This window comes from Perna viridis, chromosome 2, assembly GCF_037379345.1.
Source record: "Perna viridis isolate PV_CMFRI_1.1 ecotype Kerala chromosome 2, ASM3737934v1, whole genome shotgun sequence".
Classification (NCBI taxonomy): Eukaryota; Metazoa; Mollusca; class Bivalvia; order Mytilida; family Mytilidae; genus Perna; species Perna viridis.
Window position 1 is genome coordinate 57,256,152 of NC_142446.1, and position 27,768 is coordinate 57,283,919.

Genomic DNA, 27,768 nt, shown 5'->3' on the forward strand with positions numbered 1-27,768 from the left:
TTTTTAGCATATGGTGGAACAGTGTGTCTGAATAGTGCTATTTTTTGTCAGACTCATCTTTAAATCAATTATTTTCAATATAAGAAATATTTTTGTGTGTTATGGTGAATAAACATGTTTTCATCCTCCACAACTGCTGTTTTTGTTAAATATCTGTTTTAGATTATCTGACCTGTATTGTACAGTGGAGTCTTCCAGACCAGGAGTTCATTTTTCGAGGGAAACTGATACCCCTCCAGGTCGAGGGGGTAAAAAGGGAGATGTTTATCAACTGGTTTGTATATTTGTTGAAATTGATATCTTTAGTTTTGATTGGTCAAAAACTCTTGAAGTCATGGCCACAAATTTAAGCACAAGTTAAGTTACGGACTGAGGTTTATTATGGCAATAGACCAATTAAAAAATTCAACTTCCATACTCATCAACAACCTTGCATCTTTCCAGCATACTTATAAAATGTGTCTTGACCAATCAGGTACATCATGAACAATAACAATCCCTCAATGCTATACAGTTTCTGAAACAGTCTATTCTAGTATTTTTTATATCCCTGCTACAAGAAGTGGTGAGGTATTATTTGATACCATCCGAAAAGTTGCATGTCAGGCCTTGAGGGTTTCCAGATGATAACTTGGGAACTGATCAATGAATTTTTAGCTCTTCTCGCCATAGGCCAAGTGAGCTATTGCCATCATTTGGTGTCCGTCCTTGTCGTCGTTAACAATTTCTTCAAACATCTTCTCCTCTGAAACTGCTAAATGAATTTGGATGAAACCTAAGATGGTTGTTTCTTAGAGTATCCTGCACAAAATAACCGTTCAGATTTTTGATCTGTTAAAAAAAAAACATGGCCATCGTTACTAAAAATATAACATGGGAGTCAGACAGCAGATTTTTGCATACATCTCCAAAACAGTTAGGTATAACCAAAATCTGACAGGGTAAAAGTATTCAGCATAAGATCTATCTGTGGTCAAAATTTGGTGAAAATCTGTTGACTCATGTTGGAGTTATTGCCCTTTTTGGAAGTTTTTTGCTGTTTTGATGTTATTATTTTAAAAAATCTTCTCCTCAGAAACTATTTTACAGAATTCAATGAAAGTTGGTATTTTTGTTTTATAGAATATCCTTAACAAAATGACTCTTTGGATTTTTGATCTGTTGAAAAACATGGCTACTGTTACTAGAAATAGAACATTGGGGTCAGACAACAGATTTTTGCATATATTCAAAACAGCTAGGTTTAACCCAAATCTGACAGGGTAAAAGTATTCAGCATAATGAGATCTATCTGTGGTCAAAATTTGGTAAAAATCTGTTTACCCATGTTGGAGTTATTGTCCTTTTTGGCCGTTTTTTGCCGTTTTTGATGTTATTACTTTAAAAAAATCTCCTCAGAAACTACTATTCAGAATTCAATGAAAGTTGGCATTTTTGTTTTATAGGGTATCCTTAACGAAATGACCAATTTTTGATTGCTGAAAAAATATGGCTGCCATTTCTAAAAATAGAACAAAAGAGTCAGACAGCAGATTTTTGCATACATCTTTAAATCTGTTAGGTTTAGCCATTAGCTTTCAATTGCTGAAATGATCCTTATTATTAGGCTTACTAAAGTCTCCAATGAATCAAAATTGTCTGACAATTCCTTGTAAGAGTTATTGCCCTTGAAAGGCAAAAATTTAACCAGGTGAGCGATTCAGGCTCCTGGGAGCCTCTTGTTTAAAATACAGGTCAAGTTTAATTTTCAGCAAAATCCAAAATGCTTTTTTTGAGTTTTGAACATTTTGCCATCCCATTTTTTTTCACCATTAGGTGGCAGGGTATCACTTCATGTTCCATCAATGCCATTTTTTTTATGGAAAAAGGAAAACCATGGTAGCTTTAATAAGTGGCTTAATGACATTTAAGTTTTCATTAAAAATAAGTTCTAAGAAGAATTTTTTAGGCAATAGAAGGTGTTTGGTTCACATATATTTCTTGTATAGCAAGCTATTAGTGTATACTGGTATCATTGCACACCTGTGCATAAACATCTTGATTAAGTCGGGTCTAAATAATATATCTGGTTTTGTAAAAGCTTCGTTAACTATTTGATAAAATTATAAATACACTTGCCAGATTTATGGTTCATAACAACATACTGTACATTTTTTTCTTACCAGTCCATTATTATAGGGTTAACCACTTCATCATCATCGGTAAACACAAACATGTGCAAGTGTAGGGATGTCAATTTCAATTTCAGTTCATACGTTCCCATTACCGGTAAAATGATACAGAAATAATTTAACTGTTTAGTTCTCATCTGGGCAAGATTGTTAAGGAAGGAATTTAGCTTTTTATGTATCTTGTCCAACAAGAGTTAATGCTATCATTTTAAAACATCTCTCATTTTGGCAAAATTTCTTGCTCATAAAGTTATATCTGAAGGTTATTTTCGAAAAAATTAACTTGGTACTGTGAAGCCATGAACGTCAATAGGTCCATGGTCCGTAATTCAAATAATTCCGAAGAATCCAAACTAAATGCTTAAATGAAGTGCAAAATTTTATTTTTACTTTTATAGACAAGACATTAAATCATAAGGATTGTTTTAAACTTTTGAACAAGCTTTCCTCACATAACCCACTTTGGGGCAGTTTACACTTCATGAACCACAAAGCAAAGTTGGTTATTTCACAAAACCTGGTCATAAATTGCTAACAATCCTTAAATAAACAAATATTTTTTGCTATTTTAATTTTGATCTTTTCAGTATTTATTACAGTGTGTTTTCTAATGTAAATGAGTTAGTAATACATGTATTTTATGAATTTAGGGCTTGATATTGTTGTCTATAGCCCAAGGAATATCAGCTGATCCTGTTAAACCAGAAATACCACAAAGCTTCCCTCCAGTCTTTCAGGATTTCTTAACAAAGTAAGTTTAATGATTAATACACTCACAAGATGAAAAGTACAATATCAAATGTAATTCAGAAATATATCTGACTGAAATATGAAGCCAAAATCCAGCTTCGACATATGCAATACAAGGAATGAAGCCTCAGCATTATAAGTGTTTTAAATTTTGTGATAAAAATCTGATACACCATAGGTCAGAAAAGTGACTACTTTTCAAATACTCTTGGGGACCTGGGATCCATCCTCAGTCACACTGACCTTGTGGTTTATAAATACAAAAATACCCACTATATAAATATAAATATGAATATAAATATCACACATTTTGGTATGCTTAACATGTCTCAAGGAGTAAATATTCATCAGAGCATTAAATCCAAAATGGACTAGTCATTTTTATAGAATTCTAATCTTAACCAAAAACTTATTGTAACAAATGGAATTATTATGCTTTTGTATCAGACAATGTACAACATACAAGGATTCTTAACGAAGAAGCTAAAAAGTGAATGAAGATAGATAAAATGACAAAAGTGGAAATTTTGTTTTATACAAGGAAGATAATTATGTAAACTGCCGCAGATTTGGCAATTACCACAAAAAAATAATTCTTGTCTTTCTTAACCAATTTTTTTAGGGCCAAAATGTTGCATTTTGAAATAAATATAGAATAGTAGTTACTATCGATTTTGATACTGACAGTAGCGTTGAATATCTTGACTAGCACATGAGCACGAGTTGGGATGTTTCACATGATATTGTCAGTATCAAAATCGAAATTAACTTTTATTCTGTTTATTGGCAATCTAATAATTGCTTTTTTGATAATTTAAGTGTAAGTGTGTGTAAGAATCAGGAAAAATGGGAAAAATCAGAAACATGCATGTCAAAACCCCACCGATCTGACAATGTAAAACCACTCAAGGATACTTTCTCTATTTGAAAAGACCATTATTTAATCTCTGCATTACTGGCTTTGCTAAGAAATTTTTCAATAGAGTGTGAGAAAAATGAGGTTTTTGACAGAGTTATCTGCCCTTGAAATGTTCATTTTACTGGGACTGACACAAGTGTCATATTAACAGACATTGTGACATAATTTTCATTCAAAACTCTGTAGGTGACATACAATCATTCCCAATGTTTTGATGGATGTTTTCAAATATATTGCCATGTACAAGAGATAGAAAAATGTATGTCAACAATTTCATAAGAAAAAAGTACAAATTATTGATAATTATAAAGAATTGCTATGTATCATGGCAATACCATAGTTCTTGCCTAAGAGTAATCAAGGGAACCAAGGTTATAGCAGTAATCAAAAGAATATAATCCAGGGACAAGGACCAGACATGGAAAACAGACATACACAACAAAGAACATAAAGTAATTGAAATCATACATTCAAAGTAACCAAAGCAAATGAGCAACTAAAAACTGGGAGCATAGACCAGGTGCACTGGTAGGGTTAGCGTTCTCTGCTTTTCTAGAAAGAGTATTAGTATTTGTTAACACACCTACCGTTGATTTCAGATGTCTAATGAAGGATGAAAGACACCGTTGGTCGGTACACCAGTTGTTGGATCATAGTTTTATTAAAGATGAGTTACCACACACTATCCACTATGGTCCTCAGAAACCAGCTGTTGTAGAAGAACAAAATCAAAGTATGTACAAAACATGGAAGTTATGGATTTAGTTAGGGATTTAAAGGCATGGATTTTTGTCTGAATTCGGGTCATAGTATGGTGAATGTTGGGTAGACAGCGTGCAGGCAGGGAAATTATTTTTCATAACACTTTTCTTGGCTATTAATCACAGCCTCTTGATATTTGGTATCCAGTATCAGATATGGGTCCCATATATTGGGATCTGATTTCAGGTCTGTCAGACATCTACTTGTGTATAACGAAATTGGACGTTAAACCCCAACAATCAATCAATCAATCTGTCTTTGACCCGTTTTATGATAGAATGGCATTGCATGATGTTGAACAAGTGTTATTATGAGTGAACTGACATTTGCAAATTATGATGTTGATTGTATTTGAGTTGTTATACCCCACTCAATAAGTGGATATGGGAATCACCTTGTCCGTTTGTCATTTCATGGCAACTCTTGACTCTGAATGAATGGGTCAATTTAAAATTTGGTATTTGGCTTTATATGGACCAGGCATACATTGTATATGTACAAGTAGTGAAAATAATACACATGAAATTTTTATGACATCACGTATACAATTAGTGATATTAAGACATATGTAACATTTGTGACGTCACATATTCAGTTAGTGACATTTTAACAAATGTAAATGTACAGCAAATGCCTTTTGACTGCTGAAATAGAGTGGTTGCAGTGAGAAGTTGGTTATAGTTGTCTTAAGTGATCTTCCAAGAAAGAACAAAATTGTGGACACATAATGCAGTTTGTCTTTGAATACAGGTAAATTTTTCATACAATGGAAGACACTAATGTTTTAAGAATAGTCTGTTAAGACTGGGTTTTACTGAATACAGGTGGTCTGTTGGATAAATTTGACTGTAGTTATAGTATGATATCTTACAGAACCAGAAAAAGACAGTGATTCAGAAGATGATGATTCGCCCGATTTACCCTTTATCACAGCATTTGAAGCCAGTGGACAATCTAGACTCACTAATGAGTTTGAAATACTCAGATCTATTGGCAAAGGAGGCTTTGGTGATGTTATTGAGGTGAGTATTAGAGAAAAGATAACCAAAGCATTTAGTCAAACTTGTATTAAGTGACCATCCATGGGAAAGCAAAATCATGGTCACATAATGCAGTTGGTCTTAATATACAGGTTTATTTAACATAGAATGCACTATAACAATAGATTATTTTTTAAATTGGAAAGAGTAAATAACCAAAATATTATCGTACGTTATGTCAGAACTTGCCGAAACTACACAGACTTTTTGTATTGTGCTAGAATTGTAACAAATAGGCTTCTGGAACAGGGTTATGTTGCTACAAGATTGAAGTCATCACTACAGAAGTTTTATGGTCGTCATTATGAGCTCATGGATCGCTATGGTGTATCCATCTGCACCATGAAAACTGATTTGTTCAACATGTCATAGTTTTCCTTTCCTCTTCGTCTACCCCAGACTTAACTTTTTATGGGCAACTCGGCAGGTGTTTCTAGAAAAGCAGAGGAAGCTTGCCCTACCGGTGCACCTGGTTCATGCACCCAGTTTTTAGTGGAGTCCGAGTTGCTTCTTTGCTTTTGTTACTTTGTATGTATGATTTTAGTTACTTTATGTTCTTTGTTGTGTATGTCTCTGGATTACATTCTTTTGATTACCACTATAACTTGGTTCCCTTGATTACTCTTATCTTATTTTCAACATGAATTTTAAATTCTGTGGTTGGCTGATTGATATCAAAGTTTTGACCTTTTGGCAGGAGAAAGTCTGAGAGTGAAATTACCAAATTTCTTTCACAGTGTGAATTATTGAAATTTATTACACTGGGAACATTCCATAAAACCAGAGTTAAATCTAAAGCAAAGTAAACATGCCCTTTTTACAGGACGCCATGCCCCTTTTCCAACACGCCAAGTGCCCTTTTCGGTCGCGATAATGTGCCCCAGTTAGAATTTAAGCCCTCTTGAAACCATGAAACTTCACTGCCATTTTTGTTGTTTACCTAACACGATTTTTATGTCAAATTTGACACAAAACACGATTTTGTCAAAATTATCTAAAAACTCCGAAATCAAACCCCTAATTCGCATTTCAGTATCATTTCTTTAATTAAAAGAATCAATAATCTGACAAAAGTTGTTAATTGCTGTCTAAACAAGTAAGGATACATTTTATGACAGGTAAATAATCTCCGAGGAGCAATTAGCTGATCAGGGTTTAACAATTAGAAAATGAATCCTGATTGGATCCAGCACTATTTTATGAACATCCAATCATTTTCTAAAGATTAAATTCTACTCCACTCTTGTAGACACTTCCACTTAAAAGGATTCAGAGGCATAGGATCTAAAAAATTGATTTGTACAGCAAGAATGATGGTTTTTGGGGCAGTTGTAAAATACCCTATTTTAGAAAGATTTTGACAAGAATTGTACCTATGTACCAGGTGCTACACCCCTTGGATTGATATTATTTTGCACATTAGTATTTGACTGTGTATTCAGTAAGGTATTAATCATATTGGTGTAATTGGTATTGAAAAATTCAGATATTTTTTTTTTATTAAAACAGAATTCCATTTCATTCAGGATTTTATCATTAAGACTCATGTTTTTAAAGTGTATTCAGTACTTTCCATTGTGGATTTTGTTTTCTCAGATGAGCAATACCATGTCTTAAAATAGTACTGATAAAACATTTTGTTTTTATTTCAGGTTAGGAATAAGCTTGACAGGAGAAAATATGCTATCAAGAGAATTCCTTTAAATCCTAAAAGTAAATATTTTAATAAGAAAATTACAAGAGAAGTGAAACTACTGTCCAGACTCAATCATGAGAATGTCGTAAGGTATAGTATATATTATGACTTAGAACCTCAGTGAAACCTGAAAAATCTGAAAAGCTGTCTAAACCAGACACGTGTTTATGTCCCATGCATTCTGAACCTTGGCAAACTGAACACCTGTCTAAACCAAACCAAATTTTTAAGTAGCTCTCTTTGTAAGAAACATGCAAAATCTGAAAAATGTGATACACCCCCAAAAAGGCTACATATTTTTATTTTTGTAATTAAGTTGTTTTTTGGGTCTATACCATGAAATATGTAATTATTCATTCAAATCTGCCTGCTCTTAGGAGATAATCAATTTCGAAAATCCAATAGATTCTATTGTATTTGAGTGTCATTTACAGATTTATCTCCCTTAATTTTCAAATCTACAGTGCATTCTATATAATTTTTATCTTCTAAGAACATGGGTTATATGAAGAACTGAATGTAAATTTCTGTTTACTATGGCTATTCAAGCAAAATATCAAAAATAAAAATATGTAGGCTTTTTACCCATGAATCACATTTTGCATGATTCTTAGCTGGAGTACTTCTTAAGTCCAAATATGGTGTGGTTAAGACATTTTCCATTGTTTATTGAATAGGTTTTCTTGATAGAGTTTTCGTACCATCGGTTTTTTCTGCATCACCAATGGTTAAAGTAGGACTTGTTGTGACTCAACTGTCTGTTTGTCTGTTCACCACACTTAGGGATACATACTATGTGTAATATATAGTTCCTACATTCTAGTAGTATACTATGAAAGTACTATTGTTCGTGGGGTACCAATTTAGTAGTTTTCATGGGTAGGCCAAACCACGAAATTTGGCTCCCAATGAATAGGAGATTTCCATTGAAGTGTATACTGAAAACCGCAGACCCACAAATTCAAGAATCAACGAACTTGCGTTTCTTCACTAATCCACGAAAATTGGAATTCACAAATTAAAGAAACTTTCAAAGTATGTGTCTTTAGTTTGCATCATTATTTTGAAAACTTGTAATGGAATTATGAAGTGTTGAAGATTTAAAAAAAAATTATGACTAAATCGTTAATGTTGAATACAATTTTTACTTTCCAGGAAAGTCTCTCAAGTATAGAGAATTCAAATTTAAGACCCAAAGGTCTTGACCTTCTGAAAAAAAATAGAGTTAAAACATATTTTGGGTTTAGCATATTAAGTTTTTTATGAATTCTGTACCATTTATACAATGGAGGAAAAGGTGTTGTATGCTTTTCCTTTTGTATCCCTACTTTAAGAATTGGTGGTAAGTTGGAATTGCCACATCGGTGCATATGTATTTTATATGTTTATCCTAATTTCGTCTAAAAAATCTTGCTTCCCACTGGACGGATTGATTGGATATGTGGTATATGGCTTTGTAAAGATGTGGCATCTGTAGAAGTAATTTTTTTTGCTGTTTGATATCAACTTCCTGTAAGAGTTGAGGTATACCTAGCAGGATAACACATGCAACTTCATGTTTTTATTATTGTCAAATATATGATGATGATAATTTCCCTTAAAGGTACTACAATTCTTGGATAGAGACAAGTGAAGATCCAGCCCACAGTGATTCCTCAACCTCCACTACAGGGACTGGTCAGACTCAACCTTCTAGTGACAACAGTTTCTTAGTGAAGAATAGCCTTAACATCAGTGATGATATAGAGAAGTTTGCTCCTAAAGCAAGGGACATCTCAGTGGAATGGAGCATGTCATATAACACTACTGGATTACAGAAAGTGGAAGACTCATCCGACTCTGAGAATGAGGCAGATGTTTTTGGCACTTCCTTCTTGTACGTAGAACACATCAGATAAGAAACAAACTATTTACAGCAAGTTACATAGTTAACTTCAGGGAATAAAGTCCTTATTTCCTTGATTAAATTCCCATTACCTGATGAAATGTTTAAGAAAGATAACTGGACAATTAATAAAGAGATTTAAACTTTCTATCAGACACAGATTTAAATACCTATGAAATAATAGGAAATTTGAAATGTCCTTTTCAATTTTCTAGCAAATTACTGTGAAAGTACTTTAATTTGTGGATACCAATTTTTGTGGATCAGGGAGAAGACACAAGTTTGTGAATTCTTGAATTTTTCGTTTTTAAGTTTTTTGGTATACACATCAATGGAATCTACTGTTCATTGGGAACCAAATTTCGTGGTTTGACGTACTTACGAAAAACACGAAAATTGGTAACCCACAAACAATTGTACTTTCACAGTACGTAGGAAAACTCATCAGTAATGGTCATTCAGTCAAGGGAGGGCCAACTCTATTCCATGAAGTCAACTAAATGCATTTTACTCAATGTTAAAATGTATATGATAGAAATTTGTCTTCAATAAATTTGGAGTAAACACACTTGGAAAAACTTTTTAATATCTATGAAGTGCAACATTTAACTTTTCATGATTATCTTGGCTTCAAAATTTTGTGTTAACAGTCTTGATATACATTTTTCCTGTTTGTTTTCTAAAACACCTTTTCTCTTTAGTGGTAACATGGACACATCAGATGATATACTTTTTGAACATAACAGTGACTCAGACAGATCTATAGATGAGGTATGTTCCCATACAGTTAAGTTTTACATTGAATTATAGTGTGCTTCTCATTGATTTAATTGTTATTTTTGATTGTACAATCACTTCATACTGGAGAATGTACACACTTTGCTTCATACTTTTGCTGCTCCTACTTTATGGTACCAATGCTGTTTTTTTTTTTTTGGCATTTTGTGATAAGCTAAAAATTATACCCCACTCAACGAGTGTATGGTATATTGGAATCACCCTGTCTCCTTCTCAACTCTCAATGGATTGATCGAGTTCAAGTTCGGTGTGTGGCTTTACATAGATAGGGCTTGTGTTGTACGTCATTTTGGTGAATGTCTGATTCCAACTTCTTTTTGTGTGGGACTTCTCCATTTTGCTCTGTAGAAAAGACATGGTGAAAAGCAACAAATGCATGAAATGAAAAGCAAACTTCGTGTCACAAAAATCTCAGCTTCAAATGGACAGATGGATTTAAAATTTGGTATATGGCTTTATATAGATAAGGCATACTTTTTAAGCCATTTTGTCAGTATCTGATATCAACTTCCTGTTTCATGTGGATGTATACTTACATGTGTAGCTCATCAATGTGTACATTGTTCATGTTTGTAACCTTTTCTTACTTTGTGTTTAACTCTTATGAAAAATTAATATTAGTTGATATCTTTATAATGCTTTTGAATTTATCTGGACTTGCTTACATCAAGATTAAAGATTCTACTTTGGTATATTCAGTATGTATTGTAGTTATAAATTAACACCCTCATTAGACTATTACAACTTTAGATCGGTAGACTGCAAACTCTGAACAGCAACTGAAGTTCAAAACACACTCAGGACACTGCAGACAACCTTCTCACAAGATGCTAGTGAATGATTTTATGCGACCCTTGTCCAATGGTCAAACAATATATAATATGAATAATGTTAAATTTCAAAAGGCCTGTCTGCAGTGGTTAGTTAAGAGAGAATGAACGTTTACCACTGTGTTGAGCTTGAGTAGACTGATTCACATTTGTGTGGTGGATAGGGCCAAAAAAAATTCTGTGTTTCCAGTAACCTGACCAACCCTACTTTTTTCTTGCCGACCCTAATTTTTTTTTGTTGTCAAAAAAGCAAGAACAAAAAAATATGGATTTTCGTTGTTTCTGTCATCGATTTTTTACTAGAATCACCTTGCTGTCTGATGTGGAGGTTCTAAATTCATAAAAAGAAATGGTACAACATGGCCGTGGCTACGACAAGATCAGTATTCAGGGGTGTCATAATACAGGCAGCAAAACTGGTAGGTCTCAATGTCCTGCAAATCTATAAATTTTTTCAACAAAAAAAAAAAAAAAACCCTACCTACCGACCCTAATTTTAAAGGAGATGTTATTGGAAACACAAAATTTTTTTTAGGCCTGGGTTCCTGCTGCATGCCAAATATGTTACTACAGAATTATTTCTAAAACTGTTTCCCCCTTACTACAATTACTAACTGGCAGTCAACTTCTCTACTATTAAGATCATCAGATTTATTTATTTTGGTGTATCATATTTTAAGTTACTCAAATTAAAACTATTATCTGGTTGCACACAGAAAATCATGGGATGCTGTATGTTGAAAAATCATGGTATTATTTGAATTTTGAATTATTTGGAATTGAAGAAAAATGTTTGTGCCAAAAATTTTTGACAGAGTTATTGTTCTTGATTTGTAGTGATATATAACTAAAAATTTAAGTGCAGTCAAAAAAAAGCTATTTTGTCCCACTGAAAGCAGTTTTTGAGAAAAAAATATAAGAAAATTTCTTTTGGATAAGGTAATGGTATGGCCAGGTAGTTTTAATTAGTAATTACACGTTACTCTTATGTTTAATGTGCATGACCTTTTTTTTGGGGAAGTCTTAATTAGTCTTCTATGTCCCCACTCAATATGTGCATGAAATTTGGTATTTGTTGGTAATGGATTGTACATACATAGTTTATTGGTGTGTTTTTAGATATGGACCATGCATTTTTGTTTGGTCCTTGAAATACTGGTATTTCGCAAGGATACATATTTCTTTAACATATTTTGTAGCTCCTGATAGACAGAATGATGATATATTTAGTGTATTGCTTTTGTATGATATACCATATACCATCATGTTTTTTTAGGTGATGCATATACAAAATTTTAGAAACAGATTTTTCAGCTTCATGTGGAGGAAATGCTGATGTAATTAGTATATTGCCTTTGCATACAAAGTGCAAGTACTGTGTCTTCCCTTTTCAGGTTCTTTGCTTATTTACTGATTTTTTACCGTACAACTGGCTATTGAAGTTGCTTATTGATATTTTCTCAGACACATTTGTCAACATCCGTAGAATAGAGACAACTGTTATCTATTGTACTTGAAATTTTGTCAACATCAATTTTTATTTGATGGTTTCTAATACATTTTTTTTGTACTATCAACAACTTGTGCGGTCAATAGATAAATCACATGACAAGTAAACTCATTTAGCTACAATCAAATTCATGATTGGTTTCTCCAATTTACAAATACTAATTACTTATCTTTACAATAAAACCATTTTGTAGGAAAATGGTGGGAACAAGACAGGAAAAGTACTAGAAGATGTACCTGTAGCCAAACTTCAGTATCTGTATATTCAGGTATTACTTAAGTTATTTAAGAAGTTTTAATGTGAAAATGAACACACACCTACCTCATGAGGGAGATTTATACATATAAGCAAATTTTTTATGTAAAAATTCAATTATTTAGTTTTTTTCACAGAAAATATAGTAGTTGAACCAAAAACCTCCCATAAATCTTACATTTTCATGTGATAGATTCTAAATATTTCATTGACTTTGTGGGGTTACCTCCTAATGTGGGAGGGTTAACAGGTATGTGATCCATTTAGAAGACTATACTTGTAATCAAATAATGGTTCATTAAAATTTGATGTAAAAATAGAGCCTCAAATTCATTGTCACCTCCTTATTTCTAAATTATATAGAAAGACTGGTTCAGTCTTATCATAAACTGACTTCTCCTTAAAATTGAAGTGTTCAAATTTGATGAAATTGAAATCCAGGATCACAATGTCTACACTGTCAAAGCAGCCATCATTCCGTTACCAAGACATATTCATTTGTTGGTGAGTTGACCTAACACCTAATTTATTACCAAATTTTGTGTCTGAAACTCTTTTGATTGGTGGTCCCACAACCTTTTTTTGACCATTGGGTGAATTTCAATGATAATTTAGTATTTAATTTTGAGCTATATGTCCAACTGAGCTTACTATTCTGTGTTGTTTGCAGATGGAGTTCTGTGAGAGAAGTACATTGAGGAATTGTATTGATGCTGGTCTGTACCTGGATATGAACCGTCTTTGGAGGCTGTTTAGAGAAATAGTTGAAGGTCTTGTTCATATACATGAACAGGTATGGCTTTCATGAAAATTGTGGATATTCATTTTTGAATCATAGTGATGCATATTTTTAACTAAATACATTTACAGCAAGTAATATATTTAACCTCAGGAAAAGGAGTTCATCTTATTTTGATTAAATGACAATTACCTGACGAACTTGCTTAGGACAATTGGCTAAGAGATTTCAACTTTCTATCTACTTATGAAATAGGAGAAAGTTTATATCTCCTTGTCAATTGCCCTTAACAAGTTGACATTAATGGTTTTTCAAACAATGTATTCTCCAAAGTTTACTATATTACCACTCAAGGGATTTCGATGAAATTTTATAGGAAGGTTGGGTACTATAGGTAGATGTGTGTGAAAGAATATTATTACTGTTAGATGATTCCAAAGGGAGGTAATCCAAACCAAGGACGTTACATGTTTTAAGCACAATTGTTCCTTCACCACGGAAGGGATTTTTTATGTAATTGTATAGGAAGGTTTGAAACTATATGTAGATGTGCATGAGGGAACACAATAATTGTCAGCGGATTCCAAAGGGAGATAATCCATATTAATGGCTTTACATTTTTTAACCTTGTAAACACAACTCATTTAAAAAAACGCTCAAGGAGTTTTGATGTTATTTTATCATATGTAGATATGCATGAAGGAATATACTTAATATTGGATGAATCCAAAGGCAGATAAATCCAAATTAGAGGTTTTACATTTGAAAGGGGTGGGGTATGGTGGTATCCTCTTTGTAGGCTTCCTTATTTCTAGTTTAAAGACTGATACTAAAATATTTGAATGTTTGTTTTAGGGAATGATACACAGAGATCTTAAACCAGTTAATATTTTCTTGGACTCTAATGACCATGTAAAGATTGGAGATTTTGGTTTAGCCACAACCAGTGGGCTAGCTTCTGTGAGTGAAAAGAGAATTGGATATATCCAGACATGATTTTCTTCTGCTTTAAAAAGGAATTCTGCTTTCCTAATCTGTGTTTTAACATTACATTTCTCTTTTTACTGTTTGTTTACTTCTGATTTCGTCAATTTCCATTATTTGTTTGGCTTAGTAAAATCATGTCTATATATAGACCCATGTACAAGAAAATGCCAAAATATTATATAAATTCTTTATACTGGATAGTGCTAGTAATTGTCATACTTATTTAAAATAGTAAACCCTGTCTTAACCAAACCCTATTGAACTTTTAAGAAATGCTCAGTTAGCAGGTGTTCATTTTAGACAAGTTCAAAATATGTTTAAAATGATATAAAGGGACTTTAAAAGTGTCTGGTGTAGACAGGATTTCTGATTATTTGGGTTCAGTTTAGACAGGTTTCACTGTAATTTGGGTACTGTGTTTGTGGATACCAATTTTCATGGATTAGGAAAGATACACAAGTTCATGGGTTCTTGAATTCATGGTTTTGAGGTTTGAAGTGTATGCAATAGTGGGAATGTCCTTTTCATTGGGAACCAAATTTCATGGTGTTGCTCACCCACGAAAAGCACGAAAATTGGTACCCCATGAACTATAGTACTTTCACACTAATAGGAGTGATTTTTTTTAAGACCTTAAGTCATTTAGGCCAAAAAAATAATATTGTTGTTTCCTGCAACCAGAGAGTAAAAAATGGTGTAGATAGGTAGGGAAATTATTAATTTTTCAAAGATATTTACATTGAGTTTATGGGAAAACAATCTAGACTTGAACAGTGCTTAAGCCAAAATGATCATAAAAAGTTTAAGGTAGGCACAAAAGTATAGGGTGGGTAGGGTAGCAGGAAACACACATGTTTTTTTCTGGCCTTATCAGAATGTAATACATGTAAACACATGTTATTTGATTGAAACCTGTTGATATTCTACTTATAGCAACCAGCCATAGACAGTACATTGTTCAGTTCTAGTGCATTAGAATTTCATGGTGATGGGATATCTAGGTCAATGTCAAGGTCAGATGGTCCTGATGACCTGACTGGAAAGGTTGGCACTGCCCTGTATGTTAGTCCTGAGATGATGCTTACAGGATCAGGAAAATTGTCGTATAGTCAGGTAATGTTTCTGTGGATGGAGTACACTGGGTTAAGAAAAATGTTCTTTAGTCAGGTAACACTTAATTGGATGGGATTTATTTGGTTGGGAAAAAATGTCCTGACATCAGGTAATGTTTTAGGGGATGGTGTCCTAAGTGTTAATAAAATGTTCATTCATCAAATACTATTTAAGGAATTGAGTATTTGTGGTCAAAAAAATTTCCTTAAATCAGGTAATAGTTTAGAGCATGGGGTTTTCTTGTTTATGAAAAATGACCTTGACATTGTTTAAGGGGATGGGTTTTACCTGGTCAGGAAAATGTTTGAAAATTAATTATATTGCAGAGGCTCTCTGAGTCATGAAATGAAGTAGAATATTGTGATGTTCAAGTCGTTTTCATACAAAAGCCTTTAAGGAGGTCCTCCTAATATAATGCTGTATTTGTTTTATCTTCAGAAAGTTGATATGTACAGTTTGGGAGTAATATTTTTTGAGATGTGTTACAAGCCACTATCAACAGGAATGGAAAGAGTTAAAATTCTAGGTCAATTGAGAACAAGAGATATAATATTACCTGTAGACTTCAACCAACTAGAGATGGAGAATCAGGTGGTTACATGTTATTGCTAAATGCTTTATAGGCTACTTCTATTTGTAGCTCGCCAGAACCTATACCCAGACCAAATGTCTAAGAGAGCTTACACCTGTACTTTTCATTGGTCATTCATGGTTTCTATGGCATGAATGTAAACTTTTTAAAAAATTATCAAACGATCCACTTTTAGTTTGGATGATTGAACAAGATGGCCTTCAAAAGCATAATTATCTTCCACTTTGCCACTTTTGGAGTGGGTTCCAGGCTATTATTATCCCATATTGCTGACATTTTGCCTGAATTTAAATTTTCCAACAAAAGGGGTTTAGACCCTGGAACCCCCTTTGATCCACCACTGATTGTTATCAGCTACGACCTCTAAAATATTCCTCTCATGTTGTCTTTCAGGCCCCAGAAATCTTCGTTTAATCTGAAAAAATGAATAAATTTATTTTTCTTTTTATGATAGAAGTAAATGCAACCCTTGGTATATGTTAGTATGGACCAGCAATATCTTATTAATCATCAGTGTATTGTAAACTCACGATTTATTTTGTTTATGTCATGAGCAAGAATTTCACCACAAAAATAAATTGCAGTCATTTTTTAATAAAAACATTTTTAGAGAATGATGAAACCACTGAATTGGATTGACTTCCTAAATCATGAAAATTAATATACGCAAATATAAATTGACTTACAGTACTTAAGGAGGTAGGGGACGTAACTCTTTAAATCTGTGATATGTTTGTATCATATTCGATTACATCAAAGCCTTTCAAGCTTTCCATTCAAACAGAATGAAATCAGTCCAAGTTACTTTAAGGCTTACATGAGATTGATGTAAAACGGTATCACTGATTTCAAGAGTTATATCGCTTACCCTAGGTCTACCTCCTTAAAACAATCAGTATTGATACGGATATTGCTGGTTCAAACTTCAGGATCAGATGGATATAGACAATAACAATGCACTGACTTGATGTATCACAGATAAATAAATGAGGCTTGGAAGGGTGAGACAACAAGGCTGTGCCCAGCTTGTTCAATAATTTGAATCAAATTCTTAAGTTGTTGTCAAGTCAGTGCTCTGTTATACTCTTTAAACTGTAACAAAAATTTAAAAAAAAGTAATGTTTTAAGCCTGAAAACATATTTGATTTGAAATTGACAACTTCAATGTAACAATGTGACATTTGTGATGTCACAACAAAAAGAGATATTTATTAAATATACAGTCATTGCATTTTGAATGCTCAAATAGAACAGTTGCAGTATAAATACTTGCAAAATATTATTCAAGGTACAATATTGTCATGTATATTTAGCTTACAATGAAATAGTAAAAAAGCATCTCTCTTGTTTTGTATTTAAATTGATTTACTGTTTTATAAACATTTGCTATTAGCTCACCTGGTCGATGTGAACTTATGCCATCACTTTGCATCTGTGGTCGTCATCTGTTGTCTTTTTTAAAAAAAAAATTCTCTGAAACCACAATTCTGAAGATGATTTTTAGTCACCATCTTCATTAAAGTATCTGGTTCGGTTCAAAATTGTATCTGACATCATAGTCAGAACAAAATGGCTGCCATAGCTGTTAATAGTACTTAGGGAGGAATTGCTTTTATAACTTCAGTGAAGTACAACTTGTGAGTGAATACAATTTTTGATATTACATCCAGAGTAATAGAATTTATTTCTTTCAGACCAGCATTATCAAAATGTTAATGAGTCATGATCCATCCCAGCGCCCTACTTCAGCAGAGTTACTAAAATCAGAATACATGCCTCCTCCACAACTAGAAGAAGCAGAACAGAATGAAATTCTCCGTTCTACCATATCTGATCCTCAGAGTAGGGCATATAAACGACTTTGTAATGAATTGTTTTCACAATCTGTCACATCTGCAGATGACCACCTCTATGACAGCGATTTCCACAAGGTCAGTTGTTTTATAGATTTTTTATCATTTGCTTGTCCAAAGAAAAATTAAATTACCATATATACAGAGGAAAATTTTGTTCGTGTTAAATTCAAGTGAATCTAGCATCACAAGAAATTCATGTGGACTTCACATTAATTTAATGATATTGAAATTCTTGTTTATTTCAGGGTGGAACTTCAATAAAAACAGCATTAACCAACGAACTTGTTTATGAAAATTTAATCAGAATTTTTCAAAAACATGGAGCAGTGCCAATATTATCTCCCTTCCTAATGCCTAAATCCTCTGTGTATAGTAATGCAGAGAGTTTGCCTTATCTAATGGACCACAGTGGCTTACTTGTTGGATTACCTTTTGATCTGAGGGTAAGTATGTAATTTGATAAAATAGTTACTGAATTGATGGACAAACTCTAGGCAAAAGTCAAAAGGAGCATTCAAAAGTTGGAAAGACCATATAATAAATGGCAATATCAAGGAAAAATCTGGAAAGTTGGAAACAACCACAATAGTCCTGACTTGGTAAAGGCATTTCTGATTGAAATTGTGGATTAAACCAGGTTTAGTAAGGCACTGAATATCCTGTTTCAATTATGATAACTGGTAGTCCTTTCTAGTACATTATATATTAACAGGCAGCACAAAATTCCCACAGAGCAAAGTGTTAAGCCCTATCAAACATTTTAGTGTATGACATGATATGAATAAAACTCGTTTGTTAGGAAAATTGTTATTTTTCTATTCATTTTAAAATCAGGCATAGTTTATCAAATGTATTTCTAGGAAAAGTATCACTAACTTGCTAATAAAGAATTACCATATTGGCATTTAGTGAAGAAATGCATGTTATCTAACACTATAAACATAAACATGTAATGTACACAAGGATTGTTTCCTTTTACCACAATTATATATTATTAAGGTTAAGGTCAAAGGTAATGACAATAATTGTAATTCTCTAATTTGTGCTTATTTCAGGCACCTTTTGCCAGATATGTGGCTAGGAACAGTATAACCAATCTGAAGAGATATTGTATAGGGAAAGTATTTAGAACCAAAAAACTACATAAACAACATCCTAGGGAACTGACAGAATGTGCATTTGACATTGTGTCCTCTTCACAAGGAAGGTAAAAAAACTGTTTTGTGGTTATGGAAGAAAGAAAGGTGTATAGGAAGTTTATTGTAGTTTTTACATGCATTACTAACAGTGAAATTAAGGAGGTAGACCTAGGGTAAGGGACATAACTCTTGAAATCAGTGATATGTTTGTATCATATTCAATTTCATCAAAGCCTATCAAGCTATCATTTGAAATAGAATGAAATCATTTCAAGTTACTTTGATGCTTACACGATATTGATGTAGAACACTGAATACAAACATTCCAATGATTTGCAAGAGTTGTCCCTTACCTTAGATCTTCTACCTTCTTAAGTCTCCAGCTGCTTGACTCTTTCCATCTGTCATTTATCCTTCATGTTTAGGGGTACCTACTTTGTGTAATCTTAACTCAGAAAGTATTAAACCAATATCATTCAACCTTTGCACAGTGTTTATTTACTTATTTAAGATGTGTGCCTCGTTTTATGGTGATATTTGAATGTTTTTCCCTACATTTTTAGCTTGTTGAAATTACCCATTTTTTCAGCAATATAATGCTCTTTCAGAAATTTTTTTACCTACACTTGCTTATTTATTGAAGAGACGTGCTGACAAATCAGTATATGGTGGTGCCACAGGTCCAGACATGTATTGGTCTTATTATTGTTTAAAAATTCACAATATGAGACTGGTATGTGTAGGATACAATTATTGATAAGAATTTTTGTAAGGATGCTTAGAAATGATAGTTTTTTTTCCTTGAGTATGAATTTGGTCTTTTTACATATCAATTGTGTTTTTTTTTCATTGAATTGTAAAACAGCTGCATATAACTAATCCTTTTAGTCATGTAAGGTAAAATTTTGATTCTTTTGTAAAAAAAAGACATTTAAAAATTGTCTTTTTCTCTGTTAATATCAAATAATGTGTTTTTTCAGTTTGTTGCCAGATGCAGAAATTCTGATTGTGGTTCAGGATATTATTAATGATTTTCCTGCATTACAGGTACATACATAATTTTGTAAAAGAACTTATTTCATATTTGACTAAACATTGTATTTCCAGAATTTATCAATTTGTAAAATTAGACCATTCACTCAAAAGTCAAAAGATTTTTTGTGTGAGGTTTATACATGAATTTTTCCAATTCTTCACATCATATGAATTCTGAAAAAAAAATATAATCATGGTTGATCCTTAGATTTCTAATCCCAAAATATCTGAAGTGCATTTACATTCTTTTTTTTTTCCTGAAGACACTTGTTTAGTGAAATTGACAATGCAAATGGTGGCATTCAACCAAAAATGTGACATGGTTGTCTATTTCAATATTGTGACTTTTTAACCACTGGACAGTGATTGAAGTCTATGAGAGGTTTCCTGCCATTTTACATTTTCCAAATTTTCTGCAGAAAAAATTCAAGAATCTATTTCTCCTTCAGCCTATTCTTAACTTGAACTATAGGTCTCCACTCTCTATGGTAAAATTAAAATCTTAACATGCTCGATAAAGCTTGCAGGTTGAAAATCAATAGCAAGTAGATAAATACTTTCACCATTCATCATAGAAGGAGAATCTAATTTATATTTCAGCAAAAGAATTATTACATAAAGATGAATCATTTGACCATGGTAAGAGCTGTACTAATGCATACAGGAGTATCAGAGAAATTATTTGATGATGTTCTTCTTGCATTGAATGGACCAAAGGTATACAAATACTTATATACTGTATGCAGAGGTGTTTACTTGTACAGATTTTCAGTAATTTTTTTTACGAAATTTGACTGCAAATTGCGCTTTATAGACTATGAATATCTCCATAGTACCTATGTTATTATTTCACAAAGTTCAGGTCTTTTATGGATTATTTACATAGGACAGTGAGAAATAGGTATTGTAGCTAAATAGTGTAAACATGTCTGTGTATGTACTGTTAGCATATTATTTTTCATTGCTACTTGATTTTGCAGATTCAGTCGAATAAACATTCCGGTATTCACATATTATAATTTTTTTTTTAAATAGCAAGGTATTCAGAATGTGAAAAATCATTTTCTTGGGTTCTGTTTTTTGGTTGTTTTTTATTTCTTGTTCATTACAGAAATAGTGACAATGAATTCACTGAAGAAATTAACTTCATTTACAGTATATTTATAAAAGACAGAAATAATTGTTTGTTATACTAAGATAAAGATAAGACAAATACCTAGTATTGAGTGGGATAGTAAATTTATCACCCAGGGACTCTAAATTTACTGTTACATACTGAATACTACATGCCAAAATTTGTATCATATGCCATATCAACCCAAGACTCCTGTATTACCCAAGGGCCACTGGCATGAGGGTTAATATGGCATCTTGTACAGATTTCAAGATGAGTTACAAAATTTATCATATTTTTTAACTCTACTTCAAGCGTGTTCAATGTAGGTGTTTAATATAGGGTATGCGATATAGGTCTAGGGATGTAATATGGGGCATGTGATATAGGTCTTGGGATGTGATGTTGGGTATGTGATATAGGTCTAGGGATGTGATATTGGGCATGTGATATAGGTTTTGGGACGTGATATAGGTCTAGAGGTGTGATATAGGTCCAGGGTTGTGATATAAGGTATGTGATATAGGTCTAGGGATGTGATATTGGGCATGTGATATAGGTCTAGAGGTGTGATATAGGTCTAGGGTTGTGACATAGGGTATGTGATACAGGTCTAGGGATGTGATATTGGTCTAGAGGTGTGATATAGGGTATGTGATATGGATCTAGGGTTGTGACATAGGGTATGTGATATAGGTCTACAGATATAAGTTTACATATGTGATATAAGTCTAGGGGTATATTATAGGGTATGTGATAAACAGGAAACGATAGTGTTTAAAATACTGGGGTAATGCATATACCAGAAACATATATTTTAATCGAAATATATGATAAAATGTTTTATCAGCTTTATGATTCAAAAGAGTAGTTTTAAAGTGTGAGAGACTACTGCATTTAACGGAAAAATTTACAGATAAGCATTCATTTTTCTGTGTATTAAATTATGGTTGAATGCCATTTATAATTTTGTCTATAAACAGGTGGACAGCAAAACACATATCCAGACTTTACAGACATTAGGACTTACTGAACAAGTCATATCATCCTTACTTAACATTCTAGAAATGGAGGGACCGTTTGGAAAGATCTCTAGTTTCCTGCGATGCATTACTAAAACCAAAGGAGAGGTAGGGCCAGAAGATAGATGGAAGTGCATGATACTTATTGCTATCTTTTCATATGACAGCAAAAAAAATGTGGTCATATAGTGTCATTTGTGCAGCATTGCTGTAAATTACAAAATTGCCAATTAATGTAAGGCTAAATGATTTGTAAGGAGATTTCATATTTTAATTAAATTTACTGTTTCTGGAGTACTTACTATGAATGAAGAAATAAAGGCTTTTTTTTATCATTCTGGTTTAAATTTTTACTATTTCTTTTAAAAGCTTATATTTATTTGCAATTACTTAGAATTTGACTCGGTTGATCCTATTACCATGAAATTTTGTCTTGATTTCCCCTATCACAAAATACTCTGCCTTAAATTCCTCTGTTTCCTACTGCTAAACAGTACATCACACTGTAAACATACTAATTTAATACCCCATGAATATGTTCACTTGACAGAATCCACAAAAATTATTAAACGCAAAAAATTAATATTTTACATCTGTGTAATTTATAATTGCAGGCAGCATCACTAGCTAAACAAGGTCTTCATGAGATAGAAACTGTTATCAACCATGCTACCTCATTGGGGTGTAAGTTACAGGTAAGGCTAGGTAGTGTTTGACCTTATTACTGTAAATTTAGCGCAACAACATGTGCAACATTATGTTTTAAATATACACTTTAATATTCAGCTCAGTTTTAAACCTTTGAATATACACACTGATTACACATTAACAATGCATATATCGAGGTTCAGTGTGTTTTGGTACTACATAGAGGGATGACCATTCAACCCTGAAATGTTAAGTGAGACTGATTACTGTTGTTGCATTTTCAGATAATTGTCTCCCTTGGTTTCCTGTACAGTTTTCACCAGTATTCTGGAGTTATCTTCCAGGTAATGTGTGATCATAGGAAGAAGAATCATAACATTCCTGATGTATTAGCAGTTGGTGGTAGATATGATGAAATGGTAGGTTTACAACTTCAGCTACTGTTGTGAATGTGTAAACGGGAATATTCAATAATTTGGAGAAAAAATGGGTTCCACAGGGATCCAGAAAAAGGGGGGTTGCAGGCTATTATTTGCTCATTTTTGCCCAAATTTGCCAAAAATTTACAAAATTTTCCAACACAAGAGGGGTTCCAAACCTTGCATCCCCTTCCCTCTCAGATCAACCACTGTGTATATGTTTTTGTTATATGTAAATGTGGTGTCGGGGTTAAACTTACCTATTTTTTCTAAACATGTAATAATTCAAGGTTATGTGAAATTTCTCAAGTTTTTAGCAATATATACAGGTATTATCAATGTCTCAATAACAGCCTTTTACTTTGCAGAAATGATTTTTTACAGTGTTAAGATTCAAATCAAAATTTAGAGAAATTTTACTAAAATTTTAGGCCTTTGATTATATTAATCTGTGGTAAGACTTTTACATGATTACTTTAGTTTCATTTTAGTAATTTGGTTATACATGTTTCAAATACCAGGACATTTTTTTTTCAGATATCAAAGTTTCATTCCCCAATCACTCAGTCATTGACACTGCAATGTAACATTTCCCAGAATGCAGTTGGTGTCAGCATTCATTTTGAGAAAATAGTTTCAGCATTATTGGAATTTACAGAGGTAATTATTTTTCTCTCTGGGCTGTCACACCTATAATATATGGTTTATAGATATATATGAATAGAAAAGTATTTTGAGGGTTTTGTCGATTCTATAAAAATATTGAGAAAATATGTTATGAATATTTGTGGTAATCACATTTCCTTAAAAAACCAAACAATATTATGAATTGTTTTCTATATAATCATTCCTAAACACAGAATTTATGTTGCCTTCATTGAAAGTGTTGATGTATAGGAATTACCTTGGATAATTATAAGTCTTTTGTTTTCATTAGATGTCGTCTGTTCTATAGAATCTGTTACAATCCAGTTAGATACCATGATTATCATTATCACTAGTGTTTATGATTCCAGTACGTTTCCAGATTTGTAAAATTATACTATTTAAATCAAATCTGCAGACTAACAAATGTTTTTTTTTTTTTTCAGTATTCACCACGTAGCCGTTGTGACATTTTGGTATGTGCTATAGGACACAAACCTATGTTAAAAGATAGATTGACAATCATAAAAAACTTGTGGACAGCTGGACTTAAAGCTGAATTACTACAAGAAACAATTCAGGTATTGACATTTTTTTACTTTGCTACCTCCCATGTCACAGCATGGGGAACATTTTGAGGCAAATACAACTAAGAGGGGAAAAATCTGAATTTTTTTTAAGGCACTAGGAACTTTGTGAAAAGTCCACTTTTTCTTTACCGTTCAAAATGTAGAATTTATATATATTGGTCATTGTCATTAGTGTGTTTATATATTGTATGTAAATATAAGGCAGGTTGACCATGTTAGCTTATAAGTCCCCTCAATTAATTTTTTGTATGAGTAATGGCACTTGGACTTTGAAAATCACAGTTTTCTGCACCTTTTTTGGTTAACAAATTATGATAGAAGTTTGTATTCTACTTTCCTGTAAGATTTTTGAAGGTAGGTGATTTTGTATTGCCAAATTCTCAGGGGGCTTGTTTTGAAAAAAAAATATTACATCAATTTATTTTCAGACTCAGGAGGAAATCCAAGATATGTGTAGATCTGCTGGTATATCACACATGGTTGTGTTAAAGGATGGAGATTCTGTGAAGGTAATAAACAAATTAACCAATAACTGGTTCTGATTGTATATAGACAGTTAATCGCATATCTGTTACTTGCATAGAAAGTCAAAGAACAAAAACATTTCCCATCTTACCCATGTAAAAAAAATTCCTCTTATTTGCATCACTAAAGACCAAAAATTAGAAAATTCCTCTTAATTGCATACATTTTTTCTCAAAATTTACTAAAAAATGTGTCAAAATGGTTGAAACAGCAATACATTTTTAATGAAATACCTTGGCCTTCTTCTCTTTCTTTTGACTAGATTCTATGAATCTAATTAGGTATAATAAAAGAATATGTCCCACTTAAACATTGAAAATATTAGGTATTTTACCTTAAAACATTAATTTCTGTTAGTTGCATATTCCTGTTAATTGCATAATTTTTCTGACAAATAAGCTATGGAATAAACAGGAATCCACTGTATTTATCCATACTGGTAGGAAGGAGTACACAGGGTTACAACCAACCTTCCTTTGAAAAGTAAAAATGTGTTAAAATCTCTTAAAAACTTGCTTATAATTGGCAAAGCACATTTCAAATAACTTCCTCCAAACAATCTTAATAATATTCTAGCTCCATGCCTCTTGTCCTTAAAACTAACTAATCTAGACCTTCTCTTTCTACCCCACGACAGGAGGCTAGGTATTATATGATACCTTCCAAAAAGTTGCACATCTCCTTGTCTGTCCATCCCCAAGTTAAATTTTCAACAAAATCCAAAATGTAGTTTTCGAGCTAGATTATTTTGAATATTTTTTCACCCCCCCTCCTTTTCACCATTACGTGGTGGTGTTTCACTTAATGTTTTATTAATACCCTATTTTTCTTATTTAGTGTTACTAGTGTAGATTTAAGTTAAAATTGTTTTTTTTTCTTTTTTTCTATTTTATAACATTTGCAACTTGTATCATCTTCATAGGTAATTCATACATTCATTTCAGATAAGATCTATAGAAAAAGACAAGATAACAGAGAAGAAGATGACTCCCAATGATCCTCCATTGACTGAATTCTTACTACAAAGAATACAATCAAGTAAAATGTGAGAAAACTTTAAAATAAGGATTTTCATCAAACAGTATTTAAAGAGCTTGCTGGAGTATTTATATGTGCTGTGATACAGCAAAATTGTATCATTTTCTGTTAATCATATGTTTCAACACCTAGATATTGTTTCTGTTGCAATCATTTGAAATCAATCATTTTGGTTGTTAGGAATATTAGCCCACTTCGTGTTATGGATTTTTTTTCAAGGCTGATAAGGATATCAGCCCACTGGATGTTATGGATGAGCATGTAATACATATGCAGACTAAATATTTGGTAAAGCTTGATATGGCAATTTGAAATGTATTTGAAATGACAATTCTTTAATTAATTTCTTTACAGTGAACTAAACGAAATGAAAGGCCAGTCAGGACAGTGCAATATTACCTCTACATCATTTCATAATGAACCAGTTCAGTCACAATCAAACCATTCTAACATCACTCTCAACTTTATCTTTGTTCTATCTGAAGGCAAGCTGGCTAACAACACCAGGAAGAAATATGAGCTACAGGTACTTTTCCATCTTTCTAAAATATAAATATGTGTATTTTTAAATACTTACATGTACTGTGTAGATGAATAAAATATGTTAATCTCATTGAATAAATGGCTTTACATGTGATGTTTCATGAGTAGACATAACACATCATTGAAATATTTATTAAGGCCATGCCCACAATCGAGTGGACTTCTTTTATTGATCACTGTGTATTGTTATGTATATCTAAAGTGTAATAAATTTTCATTTTTGATGTTTCATCTTTGTTTTTAAGTATTGACCAATCTAACATTTTGGACATGAAGTGATAGTGCGCTTCATTGACTATGTGCTATGGTTGACACTTTTACATACTGATGAAACATAAAAAATGAAACATTCAGATCTTAAAGAGTTGTTGGTTTTTTTGGTGACTTACCAGTACCATTAGACTTTATATAAAGTTTTACAGCGATACATCACTTTATTCAGGGGCGGATTCTGTGTTTTGAAAAGGATGGTACCAGGCTACTGTGAAAGTGTTATTGTTCATGGGGTACCAATATTTGCATTTTTTTGTAGTTTTGGTAAACCATGAAATTTGGTTCCCAACGCAAAAGAAATTTTCCATTTGTTTGTATGATAGACTTGTCAAATCCAGGTATTCAAGAAGCAAGAAACTGATCGTTTTTCCTTAAATCACAAAAATTGGTTCTCATGAATAAAAGTACTTTCACAGTATTATTTGCTCATTTTTGCACAAAATAAAATTTCTGACAAAAGTGGAGTAGCAACCCACTAAAACCCTCTGGATCTGCTTCTATTATTTACAGCTATTTACTGATGTAGTTTCCAACAAAATACATACTGCATTTATTCTCAAAGCTGAAGATAATTTAATTCAATATTAAAAAAATATGATATTTAAATAAATTTTGTGCAGTTTTAAAATGAAAATTAATGGCATTTATATGAACTGATATATTGTTAATTTTATGACAGATACATGGAAAAGTAACAACAAGTTTGTCATGGTTACCAGGGAAGTCATGTGACGTAGTTGCTGTTGATCTTAATGCACCAGTGATCCGAACTATAGCTTCTTATATTGAGGTAATAGCCATTTTCATTCAAAATTGTCAACAACGATGTAAGCATGTCTAGAAGCTGCTCGACTCAGTCAGTCAGTCAGTCATC

General features: G+C 32.5%; 1 protein-coding gene across 2 annotated transcripts in view; it reads left to right on the forward strand.

Annotated features, from left to right (window-relative positions):
• Positions 1 to 27,768, forward strand: part of LOC148626193 (eIF-2-alpha kinase GCN2-like) — a 48,054-nt gene that overhangs the window by 14,738 nt on the left and 5,548 nt on the right. The window contains exons 12-38 of one of the 2 annotated variants that reach the window (XM_088569974.1): positions 163 to 274; positions 2,822 to 2,922; positions 4,440 to 4,573; positions 5,476 to 5,624; positions 7,295 to 7,428; positions 8,942 to 9,214; positions 9,925 to 9,994; positions 10,693 to 10,719; positions 12,555 to 12,629; positions 13,287 to 13,409; positions 14,211 to 14,315; positions 15,276 to 15,455; positions 15,894 to 16,046; positions 17,742 to 17,978; positions 18,149 to 18,346; positions 18,959 to 19,110; positions 20,023 to 20,089; positions 20,678 to 20,794; positions 22,175 to 22,321; positions 22,828 to 22,908; positions 23,146 to 23,280; positions 23,818 to 23,940; positions 24,372 to 24,506; positions 24,944 to 25,024; positions 25,985 to 26,085; positions 26,433 to 26,604; positions 27,574 to 27,684. In XM_088569974.1, the coding sequence (XP_088426100.1) occupies positions 163 to 274; positions 2,822 to 2,922; positions 4,440 to 4,573; positions 5,476 to 5,624; positions 7,295 to 7,428; positions 8,942 to 9,214; positions 9,925 to 9,994; positions 10,693 to 10,719; positions 12,555 to 12,629; positions 13,287 to 13,409; positions 14,211 to 14,315; positions 15,276 to 15,455; positions 15,894 to 16,046; positions 17,742 to 17,978; positions 18,149 to 18,346; positions 18,959 to 19,110; positions 20,023 to 20,089; positions 20,678 to 20,794; positions 22,175 to 22,321; positions 22,828 to 22,908; positions 23,146 to 23,280; positions 23,818 to 23,940; positions 24,372 to 24,506; positions 24,944 to 25,024; positions 25,985 to 26,085; positions 26,433 to 26,604; positions 27,574 to 27,684 (3,493 nt within the window). The remainder of the gene's footprint in view (positions 1 to 162; positions 275 to 2,821; positions 2,923 to 4,439; positions 4,574 to 5,475; positions 5,625 to 7,294; positions 7,429 to 8,941; positions 9,215 to 9,924; positions 9,995 to 10,692; positions 10,720 to 12,554; positions 12,630 to 13,286; positions 13,410 to 14,210; positions 14,316 to 15,275; positions 15,456 to 15,893; positions 16,047 to 17,741; positions 17,979 to 18,148; positions 18,347 to 18,958; positions 19,111 to 20,022; positions 20,090 to 20,677; positions 20,795 to 22,174; positions 22,322 to 22,827; positions 22,909 to 23,145; positions 23,281 to 23,817; positions 23,941 to 24,371; positions 24,507 to 24,943; positions 25,025 to 25,984; positions 26,086 to 26,432; positions 26,605 to 27,573; positions 27,685 to 27,768) is intronic. The other variant, XM_088569976.1, reaches the window with a different exon arrangement.